This window comes from Oenanthe melanoleuca, chromosome 18 (assembly GCF_029582105.1).
Source record: "Oenanthe melanoleuca isolate GR-GAL-2019-014 chromosome 18, OMel1.0, whole genome shotgun sequence".
NCBI classification, from domain to species: Eukaryota; Metazoa; Chordata; class Aves; order Passeriformes; family Muscicapidae; genus Oenanthe; species Oenanthe melanoleuca.
The window spans coordinates 345,433-357,629 of record NC_079351.1 but is presented as its reverse complement, the minus strand read 5'-3'; the positions used below and the strand labels follow the sequence as shown (position 1 = coordinate 357,629).

At 65.5% G+C, this 12,197-nt stretch overlaps 1 protein-coding gene across 1 annotated transcript; it reads left to right on the top strand.

Annotated features, from left to right (window-relative positions):
• The first annotated feature begins 337 nt into the window (after nucleotides 1-337).
• SOCS3 (suppressor of cytokine signaling 3) lies at nucleotides 338-2,810 on the top strand. Its single transcript, XM_056505702.1, has 2 exons — nucleotides 338-445; nucleotides 988-2,810. Exon 2 carries the CDS (start codon nucleotides 1,055-1,057, stop codon nucleotides 1,682-1,684), a length of 630 nt encoding a protein of 209 aa, XP_056361677.1. The 5' UTR covers nucleotides 338-445; nucleotides 988-1,054; the 3' UTR covers nucleotides 1,685-2,810.
• The last annotated feature ends 9,387 nt before the right edge of the window (nucleotides 2,811-12,197 follow it).

The following is a 12,197-nucleotide window of genomic DNA, read 5'->3' as shown; positions in this document are numbered from 1 at the left end:
ATCAGGGCTGGGAACGCGGGGCCGGCAGCCCCCGCTCCGGTGTAGCGCTCCGGTGTACCCCAATCACCGAGCCCCAATCTCCCCGTCAGGGCGGCCCCGGCCCGGCTGCCCGGCACAAGCGGGGGACGGCGGAGCCCCCGGGGGGCCGGACCGGGCTCTCGGTTTCTCCGCAGGCCGAGGGGCGGGGGCAGCCCTGCCCGGAGCGGGAAGGGCCGGCGGGGCCAGGCCGGGGGCCCGGGGCTGGCGGGGCGCCGGGGGCCGGGCCGGGCCGGGCCGGGCCGGGCGGGGCGCGGGCGGTGCCGCCGCGTTACAAGAAGCCGCGCAGTTCCAGGAACCCGAGGGCGGGCGTTGCGCCTGCTATAAGAGACCGCCCCGGGCCGCCTCGGCAGCTCCGCCGCCGCGCACCGGCCCCGCTCCGCCGCCAGCACCGGCTCCCGCGCCCCAGGTACGGCAGCGGGACCGGGTCCCGAGAGGACGGGGGGATACCGGGGGGACAGCCGGGACCTTCGGGGGGGCGATCGCCGGGCACCGGGGGTGCCGGTGCTGCCCAGGGAAGGGGATCGCGGGGATGTTGGTGCCTCAGCGGTGGCCCGGGGTAACGGTGTGCCCCCGGCAGTGGGAGAACAGGAGAGCTTCAGAAGCGGCGCTCCTGGAGAGGGGCGAGAGCGGGGGGAGCAGGTGTGCCGGTGCTCCCGGGAGGGAGAGCGGGGCACGGGGGTGCCGCTGCCGCGGGAGGACGGCAGCCGGGAACGGGGGCTGCCGGTTCCCCCGGGAAGGGAGAGCCGAGGACGGGTGCTGCCGGTTCACGGGAAGAGAGAGCTGGGCGGGGGGACTGCTGGTTTTTCTGGGAAATGAGAGCTGGGGAAGGGGATTGCCGGGCACCGGGAGCGCTGTTGCTGCGGGAGGATGGCAGCCGGGGACCGGGGGTTCCCGGGAAGGGAGAGTCGGGGAGCGGAGTGCCGGGGCTCACCGCGCTCTCTGCCGCAGGTGATGGTGTAGCAGCGGCTGCTGCTGGCAGCAGCATCCCGAGCACACGAAGCTGGCTCCCTGCGCCATGGTCACCCACAGCAAGTTCCCCGCCGCCGGGATGAGCCACCCCCTCGACACCAGCCTGCGCCTCAAGACGTTCAGCTCCAAGAGCGAGTACCAGCTGGTGGTGAACACCGTGCGAAAGCTGCAGGAGAGCGGCTTCTACTGGAGCACGGTGACAGGTGGCGAGGCCAACCTGCTGCTGAGCACCGAGCCGGCTGGCACCTTCCTCATCAGGGACAGCTCGGACCAGAGGCACTTCTTCACCCTCAGCGTCAAGACGGAGTCGGGCACCAAGAACCTGCGCATCCAGTGCGAGGGCGGCAGCTTCTCCCTGCAGAGCGATCCCCACAGCAGCCAGCCCGTGCCCCGCTTTGACTGCGTGCTCAAGCTGGTCCATCACTACATGCCCCCCACACCCTGCGCCGTCCCCGAGCAGCCTGGGGGGGCCCTGCACCCCAAGCGCACCTACTACATCTACTCAGGTGGTGAGAAGATCCCCCTGGTGCTGAGCCGCCCACTCTCCTCCAGCGTCTCCACCCTGCAGCACCTCTGCCGCAAGACTGTCAACGGGCACCTGGACTCCTACGAGAAGATGACTCAGCTGCCGGCCCCTATCAAGGAGTTCCTGGACCAGTACGATGCCCCTCTCTAAGGGGCCAGCGGAGCAGGGTCACATGCTACAAGCACAAGAACGGGGGACAGGCACAATGCCCCGCCAGCACAGGAGCTGGCAGGGCATGCCAACCCTCTCCATCCGGGAAGGAGAGAGGGGGAACTGGGGCAAGCTGCCATGGGCTCAGGGCTGTGGCCAGCGTAGCTGGGCACCCTTGGTGCTGGGGGGACTCCTCAAGCAAGCGTGACACCTCCTCTCCACGGGGAAGGAGATGGCTCCGACCGGACTGTGGATGTTACAGTGAACCCACTGGCAAAGCCCCTGTGGGCTTGGGCAGCCAGGACAGCTCCCACAGCACGGGGGAATGTGTGCCCCGCCAGCCCCATCCTGGGGGTGTCTTGGCCGAAGCCCCTTCCACCCTCAGAAATGGAAAGCACTGGAGCCCAGGAGTGCCTGATCGCTTTTCCTCCGTTTTAAGGGGAAGGTGTTTTTTGCCCATACTGTACCTCTTGCTGCCTCCTTGTGGGTAAAAGCTCCTTTCACACCAAGCCCCAGACTAAGAGGTCGATGCCTTTGCCCCGCGTTGCCGTTTCCCAGGGGACTAAGCCTTATCGAGCTCCGTGCCCCGCGGCCGGGGTTCGTGCGCCGGTGACACTGCAGTGACGGTCCTGCTGATGTGCTGTGAAGCTGGAGGGGGAGCGTCGCGTCCCGGTGCTGCTGAGTGCCACACAACCGCCTCTGCAGGGATCACCCGAGGCCGCCGGGCCCTTCCTCCCTGCAGCCACACCCCAGCTGTGCCCGGCCATCCCGCAGACCCAGCTGTGCTGCTCTGCAGGGCACCGTTCCCGCAGGACGATCCCCTGGAGTGTGTCATCTCGTGAGTGCTTTTCTGCGTCCGCCCAGAGAAGTGGTTGGGTTTTCTGGCTTTTTTTAATTTTTATTCTTATTTTTTTAACCGAAGGGATGTTTACAGGCCAACGTGAATCACTGTCTTTTATAAAGATTCCATCTTCACCTCCAGCCTTGAGGGCTGAGCAAAACAATGCTTGAAAATTCAACCAAAACCAAACTCAGACGAAACTTTGCACATATTTATATTTATATTCAGAAAGAAAACGTTTCCATAATTTATAATAAAGAGCACTATTTTTTAATGAAAAACACCAGATCTGGTTTGATTTCTGTCTTGCACCCCTGAGGCTGCTTGGCCCCGGCACTGGGCTGTGTTTACACCACGTAAGCGCCGTTTCCTGGAGCCGCTGTCCGAGCCGGGCGATCCCGCCGCGGTGACTCAGCCCGGCTGCGTAAGCTCTGCCCCACACTCAGGTATGTCTGAGCCCTGTGCTCCGCCAGCCGAGCCAGAGGACAGGATGTGCTCCCGGCTCCCGCACATGGTGCAGGCACGGGACAGCAGACATGGCCCTGGGCACAGGAGGGGCCGAGCTGGTGGCCACAGCTGGCCACTGGCACAGCTCCAGTGCAGTGCTCGTGAGGGGCCGAGCGAGTCCTGCCTTCCCCAGGCCCGTTTTGGCACATGGCAGGGTGAGGGACTGCAGGAGCAGGGCTCTGAGAGGCACGGGTAGGAAAGAGTCTGCAGGGGCTCCCTCTGGGAGGGTGGTGGGCTCGGGGAGGGGGTGCCAAGGTACTGCTCAGCCCCACAGCACAGAGAGAAAAGCTCTGTCCTGTGCAGAACCCCAGCCAGGCACAGATGACCCAGGGAGAGGAGAGGATTCAATTGTCTCCTGGGGATGTCCTTGCCCACAGAAGCTCCTGTCCCCTGCTGCTAGGAGCATGAAGTAGGCACAGGGATAAACCTGCAGCTCCGTCAGGCTGGTGTGCAGTGCAGAGCCTGGCTGACGAGCTGAGTCCAGGGGTGTGGGTGATCCCCTGGGAGCAGGTCAGCCCCCCAGAACTTTCCCAGAGCCCCTATCTCTGAAGAGCAGGCTGTGCCACGTGCTTTGTGCCCAGGCCCCATTCTGCATCTCCACACTGTAGGCATTATGTCTGGCATCATGAGCAGTGCTCCCGCCCCCCCAGGGGAACCCCAGCTGCTGGGAAAAGGATTTCCTTAGGAATCAGTCCGGACCAGAGGGATGGTGAGCACGCCGGTCCAGGCTGCGGGCATGGCACGGTCCCAGGACTATTCTGGGGCCACGACGTAGGTCTGTGGCACGCGTGCTGCCAGGAAGCGCCATGGCCTGCCCAGGCGCCCGCTGCAGCTATGCAAGGAATGTCCACGCGCACGGGTGGCCGCCTGCCAGGCCCTGCCGAGGCACATCCCGAGCTCAGGGCTCCAGCAGCTCCGGTGACTCCCAGCCCCACGCCAGTGATGGGGTGGGAGCAGTGCTGCAGGCACAGCAGCCCCCAGCTGGCAGGAGCATCACCACTGCCCAGGCAGGACCAGGCGAATCAGGGGATGCAAACAGGGCCCTGGGGTTTATGAGCACACCCAGCCCTCCTGGCAGAGCAGGGGGTTCCCAGCACCCCATGGTGGGGCAGTGTGGGAAGCTGCCCCCAGGGACGGCAGCCAGGCTGGCCACAGTGACCCTGCCCGAGTCCCCCCAGCCAGACCCCGGCCTTCCCATCTCGGTGGGAACAGCCCCAGCTTCTTCACTTCCCAGAAGGGCCCTGGCATTGCCGACCAAGGGCCTCTTCCCTCGCCGTGCTGCAACCCGCGGCTGAATCAAGAATCCGGGAAGCTCCGCCAGCTCCACGGGTTTCTTGGAATAGGGCCAAGCTCGCGGAGCAGTGACGCGGCGGCCAGTGGGCAAATCCCTGCTGAAGGTTTCACAAACCTCTCTGCTCTGAGCAGCTGAGCGGACTTGGCCCTGCGTTTCGTAAGCAGTCTATCAGGCATGTCTCACAACCAGTTCCCCTCTGCCCTTCACCAGGGCTGGGGCAGCTGAGCTCCCCCGGGAGGTTCCTGCATGGGGAAGGTGTTATCAGGGTGGTTAGACCCTGTCACCGTGTGATGGGGCCAGCAGCCAGACAGGAATTTGCACAGGGCTCCAGAAGCAGGGCTGGGACACTGGGGTCCTGCTCTCCACACCCCAGATCTCCTGGGGCTGGGCACCAAGCAGCACCAGCAGAACCCAGTGCAGCTGTAAGTGCATGTCCCCATCACTGCTCCATGCTGTGATAGTGGCCATGCAGAGCAGGGTGAGAGCCTGACAAGGTGCTGGGCACAGCAGAGTGGTCAGCAGGGACAGGCTGCCGGCCCACAGCCCCTGCAACCCCCGTCCTCCTCAGCCTGGCTCCCCACGGGGTGCAGGGTAGCCACCAATGCTTCCCATCACCCTGCTGGCTCATTACTGGCACAAGAAGGAAGTGTCCACTGGGATGGTGAACCTGAGCCCTGTGGGGTCAGGGGTGCAGGAAACCTGCTCTGGTGTGTACCAGCCTCTGCAGAGCCAAAACAGGAAACCAGCGCAGCCGGAGAGGGCTGCGGGCAGCCGCAGCGCGGGGGGCTCGGCCAGCACGGCAGCTCTGCCGCGGTGCACCAGCCACACACAAAATCCAACCGGCCACAGGGAAACAGGACAGAGCCACGAAGGCTCCCCAGAACACAGGGGACCCCAAGGAAGGGGCAGTGGACACAGGCAGGTCCCTGCCAACACCCCGAGCTCGCGGCGCTCCCCTCACACACTCCTTCCTGCCTGGCTCTGCTGCGCCAGGACATTCCCACATCTACCACCACGTTTCCCAGTAGAATGCAGGAAAGGGCTGTGCAGCAGCTGGGGACTTACTGTAAATGGCACCACCTGCTCCTTACGTGGCAATTCCTCTGCAGGCCAGGGCCGGGGGACACTTGGGGACAGGGAGTGGGACATCTGCTCCCACTGAGAAGCACAAGCACGAGGGCTCCCCAGGGCTGGAAGTGGTGGTCCCAGCTGCAGGCCCAGCACAAGAGACACTGCTTGGGCTGGAGGAGGAGCAGGGCTGCAGCTCTATGTCCCCAGAGACCCTTATCTTGGGCCTCTGCACCCAAGGTGCTGCTAATTGTCCTTGTCCTGGTGGTAGCTCAGCTGCTGGTGGCCTGAAGCAGAGCCTTGGTAGCTGGGAGAGCCGTGGGGGCTGGCTTGGCCCTGGCTCTCCGTGGGCCAGGCAGGGAGCAGGGGTGGCAGCAGGACCCCATGCCCAGTCCGGGAAGTATTTCAGGATGCAGCTGAGCCCAGCAGGCTGTGTACATCCCCATGGAAACCCTACTTTGTTGCTGCTTCCCCAGCCAGACGCGGCCAGCTCCAGGGAGCCAGCAGCTGTGGATTCCTCACTCCTTCCATCAGCAGCTCTGCAAGCTGCTCTGCCCCAGCCCCCAGCCCAGCTCTGCTCCCTGGCACAGACCCGAGCCCAGGGCGACGCCGCTTTGCACCTGCCCTCGCAGGGAGCGGTGAAGTGCCAAGCAGTGCCTGTGGTCACTCCTGGGCACAAGGCACGGCACGGGAGGTCCCTGTGGGGGCTCTGGCAGCAAGCTGCCAGCTGCCTGGGGTGTGCTTGCCCAGCACAGCAGCACAGAGTCCTCGGACGACCCTGGCAGAGCAGCATGGGCAGGTGCCAAACCCTGGAGCATCCCTTGGCCTCACATCAGTCCTGGCCTCGGCCACAGCACAGGAGCCAGCAGTGGCAGAGCCACACATGAGGCTGGGGATGGAGCTCCTGGATGTGGGACCCTGTGTCTGCAGTCCAGCCCTGCCCTCCTTGCCTGCCCCCTCCTCACCAGTGCACAGTGCTGGGGGCCCGAAGGTGGCCACCAGCGTGGTGGGCTCTGCCCATGCCCTGGCTCTGGTGGCCACCAGCAGAGAGCAGCTCCAGCCACCCCAGCTGGGCGAGGGCGACGGGTGCCAGCGGCGCCGCTTGGGCGACGATGGGGCGTGTGGCTGGCAGAGGGCACAGCTGGAGCAGATGCTTCCAGCAGGACCAGGGGCCCTGTCTCAGCATTTAACGAGTGGGAATGGGAGCGCTTTACTGTAATTCCAGTAATTACATCGTTCATCCTTGGCAGCCGACACCAATCGGTGTCCAGCGCCATGGGATCGCGATAAGCCACCTGGCAATGAGGCTTGGCAAGCTGCAGTGCTGCCGGGCAGCCAGCCAGGCAGGGCAGGGCAGGGCTGGGAGCAAGGTGTGAGGTACGGTAAGGGCCCGCCCCGGGGTTCCCGGCACCGTGCAGGTGGCGGCCAGCAGGGCCCCGGGCTGAGCCCACGCAGCCGGGGATCCCCAGCCACGGCAGCATCCTAGCAGCCACCCATCCCTGGGGCATCCCCAGAGCCCCCAGGCCTGCTGGGCTCTGAGCTGGAGCTGCCAGCAGCAGGATGCTCCCGCCACACACGCACGGGGGGTGTGGGGCAGCAAGGTGCCAGCAGGATGGAGAGGGGTGGGTGCCCACCTGCCAGGTGCAGGAGGGGCCACAGGGAGGGGAGGAGGCTGCTTGTCACCCCCAGGACCTGCTGTCCCACCCTGCCAGTACTATTGCAGCTTCCAGGCAGGCACAGGCTGCCCCTGGCTCTTTCCTGCCATCGCCCATCCACCCTGGCTCGGCTGTGGCATCTCCGGGTGGTCTCCACTGGTGCTGGGGCCAGTCAGGAGCAGGGACAATTGGCACCCCAGGGACAGAGTGGGAGCCCTGCTGAGTCATCACTTCACTGTTCTCGTTTTTCCATGGTGCTGTTGTGCATTTGCTGGAAGCCAGCTCAGAGCCATGACTAATCTGTTCTCAAAACAAGCACAAAGCAAGCGCGAGGTTTGTGCAAACCCACGGGGAGGAGGCGGAATCACAGCGCGGGGCTGGACTGGGGAGGCAAGGCACTGGAGCAGCTGGGAATGCCCAGCCCTGGAGCAGCCCTGCAGGCAGCAGCCTCCTGTGTGGGGTGGGCACAGCAGTGGTGGGCAGGGGCACTGAGGACCCCCAGCCCTCCCTCCCTGCAGCGGGGCTGGAACAGGCTCAGCACGCAGTGCCATCAGCACCCAGAGCCCCACGCACTACAGCCAGAGTGGGGCTCTCACATGGGTTGTTTTGCCTTATGGGGAAGCCACTGGAGGGGGAGGCCAGGGAGGAAGCACATTGATTTGCTGTTATTAAAACCAGAGCTGCTGTCGGGAACTCCACAGCCTGGCTGCCCTCGCGTGCTTCCTGGAAAAGGCTGTCCCGAGTGCCCTCACCAGCGGGAGATGGGGCCCCCAAAGCACCTGGCAGCAGCAGTGGGGTTTGGGTGGCAGCTGGGGCAGCCAGCCAAGGGCTGCGCCTTGCCCTGGGTGCCCGCCGCTCCGCTGCCCAGCGCTGGGCTCCCAGTTGCCCGCTGCCCCTGGTCCTGCTCAGCGCCCCCGGTGCTGCCTGCCCTGCTCAGGGAAGCCCTGTCACCCCAGGGCGGGTGGCAGGACGGAGCAGGGGCACCCCGCTGAACTGAGCAGTGTTTACTGGAGAGGCAAAGTCATCGCTTCCAGTGGGGGATGAATCACCCCTGTCAGGAATTCTGCCCGGGGGCTTTTCTGTAAGAGCGTGGAATTTCAACACTGGCCGCCCGTGCCCTGCCGGGTCCCCCCTTCTTGCACAACCTCTCTCGGGGTGGCTGCTCCCAGCCCCGGCCGCAGCAGCGCTGAGGGTCCCTGTCCCGGCACGAGCACAGCCCTGCAGCTGGTAGAGGCCACAGGGCAGGGACCAGCCTGGGCTCACAGCCTGAGGAGCTGCCCACCCCCGGAGCTGTGCACCCCACAAAGCTGTTCCTATGGCCAGGGGTCCCCAGGGGGCCAAGGGCTCCCCAGGGCTCAGGGCTGCACTGATGGGCTGCACTCGGAGCCTCCAGCTGCCCTCGCACCCACGAGCAAACAGACAGGGCACATGGAGGGTGCCAATGCAATGGGGGCTCCTTGGAGCATCTCCCCTCTGCTGTGACCCCATTCCACAGCCCACCCCATCAGGGCTGGCGCTCCCCAGGCTGTGGGGGATGCTGGCAGGGTGGAGGCAGGAGCCTGCAGATGGAGGGGCAGCCCCTGGAAAACCCCTGCCAGCTGCCACTGCCACCGTCCTGGCACTGTCCTGCTGTGGGGGGACACCACTGGCCCAGGGGCTGCCCCACCATGACCCAGGCTACTAGAGAGAAGGCAAGAAGGGGGCCAGAGCTTTCCCAGCAGACTGTGGTGACCCCGAGGAGTCCTGCAGCCATGCTGGGACTGGGGATTCTCTCATTTTCCACACACAGCAGAAACTCTGTGAGAACTGAGTGAGTGCAGAGGTGTTTTTGGATAAGGGGGAAGCACACTCAGAGCAGGAAATTAAACATCACCTTTGAGACGTGTGGCTCCTCTCAGCCTGGCAGAGCACAGATGGGCTGTGCCAGCTCCCAGACAAACCGTCCCACAGGTGAGGAGAGCAGAGCAGAGCAAATGGCTGTGAGAAACCAGAGATAAGGGTCCCACTCCCCAGCACCTCCTTTCCTGTACACAGGAGCAGCCATTCACAGTGGGAACCTGCTCCCTACCACAATTCAGGTGGCCCTGCATGGGCATGGCCTGTGTCCCTGGGGGACTGCAGCCCTGGCATGTCCCTGTGCACACCCTGAGCACTGGGGCCCACATGCCAGCCCTGCCCTTGTGGCATTGATTCCCAGCAGGAGGAAGCAGCAAATGCTTCCCTGATTTGCCTGCCCCACTTTGCATGCCTGAGGGTGCCCAGGGACACACAGCCACAGCCTGCACCCAAGGCAGGGCATGATCAAAATGCCAGTTCAGAGCACCCAACAGCTTCCCTGCATCTTGGCAGAAAAGGTGGGCATGTGGGAAAGATCAGGAGAAAGCACCTCAGCCGTAGGAATTTGCTAATTTGCTTTATTTTTTGCTTTTCTTTTTTTTTTTTTTTTTTTTTGCTTTGCACTTTCTGCCATTCCTGGAAATGCACGAAGTGTCTGCCCTGACCTGCCTGGTGGGAAGCAGCTCCCTTGTCCCAGTCAGCCCCTGCCCCTCTCCACCATGCCAAGATGTTCCACTCCCAGAGGGGCTCCCAGGACCCACAAGCTGAAGTCCCATGCAGCAAGATGGAGTAGCTGCATCCCAGCCCCACACATCAGTCCCAGGCTGATTTATAGAAATCCAATGGCTGGGGCTGACGGTGCCTCCTGCCAAACCTCATTAACGGCTGGCCCGGGAGAAGGCAAACAGCTCCTGCAGCAACAAGGAAATCCTTGTTTAAGCATTTCTGGCCATGCAAGGCCCTTCACCCCATACCCAGGGTAGAAGGAGGAAGAGGAGGAGGTAAGGAGGAGGTGCAGGCTACAAGCCCCAGGTTGGCACCACCCTGGCATTCAGGAGAAGCAAGAAGGAGACACAAAGGGACATGTCAGGGTCTGCACAGGGAGGGAGCCCCCAGGACAGGACGTGAGCCGGGGGAAGCAGGAAGCAACATGGGCATGGTGGGGGCAAAGGGCTCCCCCTGTGCTGAGAGCCCTGCCTGCCCCTCAGTGCCCCTGCTCCCACCAGCACCAGCACACAAAGCGCTGGCCATGGGTGCAGCGAGCTCAGGGCACGCCAGGCTGTGTGGGAGGCCACAGGAGCCAGAACCAGGGTCCTGTCCACAGTGGGACAGCAGCAGGGCTGGCCTTTGGACCTGGCACCGGCACGATCCAGAGCAGCATCAATGACCTGCATCTGCCTGCTCCACGTGTGGCTCAGGATCTATTTCATCATCTGGAGAAAAGCATTTACTGCCAATAAACGGGCTAATTAATTCTCCTCAAAGACCTCTCAATTATTCATCTCGGGCCACAGAGAAAACAATTAGAGCACTTACCTCAGCCCTGGCTCAGCCAGCGCAGCAGCTGGTGGCAGGCAGGGCACGGCCGGGCACGGCTCCGGGCACGGCTCTGGGCACGGTCCCCGGTGTGCCCACCGTCCGTGTGCCCAGCCCCGGTGTGCCCAGCCGCACGGAGCGCCCCGCGGAGCGTGAGCCGGGGTGTGGAGCCGGCACAGCCACAGCCTCCAGCCGTGCCCGGCTCCAGCGCTCTCCGGGTGCCCGGAGCTCCCCAGCAGCACCAGAGCTGTGCCGGGGACCCCCGGCTGCCCCCTGCCCACAGCCCCCCGGGGTACCCTGTGCAGAGCGGCTTTTCCCCCACGGTTGTCCGGCTCCTTGGCCCTTGGGATGTTCCCTCTGCCCCCAGAACAGCCCCTGTCCAGGTGCACCCTGAGAAGAGAAACCCTCGGCATTGGGGGCACGATGGGCTAGGGGGCACGGTGGGCTGGGGGGCCCATCCCGGCCGGGCCTGTCCGGGGCACGGCGGGTCCCGGCCAGCGGGCACAGTCCCCCGCAGGCTCCCGGAGCCGCCGAGCCGGGCCGGGCCGGGCCGGGCCGGGCCGGGCCGGGCGGGCAGAGCCCCGCGGGTCCCGGCTCGGAGCCGCCCGTCGGGCGGGCAGCGCGGGCGGCCGGGCCGGGAAGGGTTAAGGGCGGCCGGCGCCCCCCCGGCGCGGAGGCCGGGCCTGTCGGGAAGCCGGGATCTCTGCGGCGGTTTTACTGGAAAAGTCGCTGCCGGCGGAGGGGGGGCACCCGCGGGCCGGGGACGGGGCACCGGCCGGGACCGCGCGGCCACCGGGCCCGGCTGCGGACGGGGCTCGGGCCGGGCTCCCCGGGACAGCCCCGGCTCCCGGCTCCCGGCTCCCGGCTCCCGCACCGGACACAGTCCCGACAGCCCCGGGATAGCCCCGGCAGCCCCGGCACTGTGCCCGCCGGGGTCTGTCCCGGGCCGAAGCTCGGCCGGTGCCGCAGCTCGGGACACGGGGCCGGTACCCCGGGAGTGCGGCGGGTGGGACCCGACCCTGCCCGACCGGGCTGAGCCTGCACCCGGTATCGCCCTGTTCGCAGCAGCGAACCGCTCGGCTCCGTGGCTCGGGTCCCTCGAGAGCGAAGGACGGCAGCTTTCCGAACGGGCAGTGCCATTGTCACTCGGTTGGGACAAGCCACAGAGCCCGAAGGGCAGGCGGGGTGAGCAGCACGGGCAGTGTGACCGTAGGGCTAAGGCAGCCTGACAGGAAAACACCCCTAGCTCACGGTGAACGCGTTTCGGTCACTGCCAGGTCCTGAGTCAGCCCTTGGCACTCAGCACAAGCCCCCCGTGGCATTGCCTGGGCCACGGACAGCTCCGCGGCCGCAGCCACCGGCTCTGCTCAGCAGGCTGGGAGCCGAGCCTATTGCCAGCCGGTCCCATGTGTGCCGGGCAGAGGGCTCAGCCCCAGCCTGTGATGCCCCGGGAGCTGCAGCCTGTGCTCCCCCCGTCCCACAGCCCCTCCTGAGCCTCTGCAGCCGGGATGCGCCGGCTCAGCCCTGGGGACGTGCAGATGGAGTGGCTGGGCCTGGCAGCTCTGGGATGGGGCTGCCAGTGGGGCTGGCAGCAGGGGGGGCCCAGCTCCGGGAATCGGCCCCAGTGGCTGCCAGGCCTGTGGTAGGGAGGGGGGAAACCCGATCCTCCGCGGTGGGATCTGGGCTCCACTCCCGGCTCCCCAGCCCGGCCTCAGCTGCTAATTTTAGCCCTGGGGAGGCACGGCTGGAGCAGGAGCTGAGCCCAGCAGGGCAGGG

What these genes read in the sequence shown, in the direction of transcription:
- SOCS3 (XM_056505702.1), top strand. Translation starts at nt 1,055, where the DNA reads ATGGTCACCCACAGCAAGTTCCCCGCCGCCGGGATGAGCCACCCCCTC.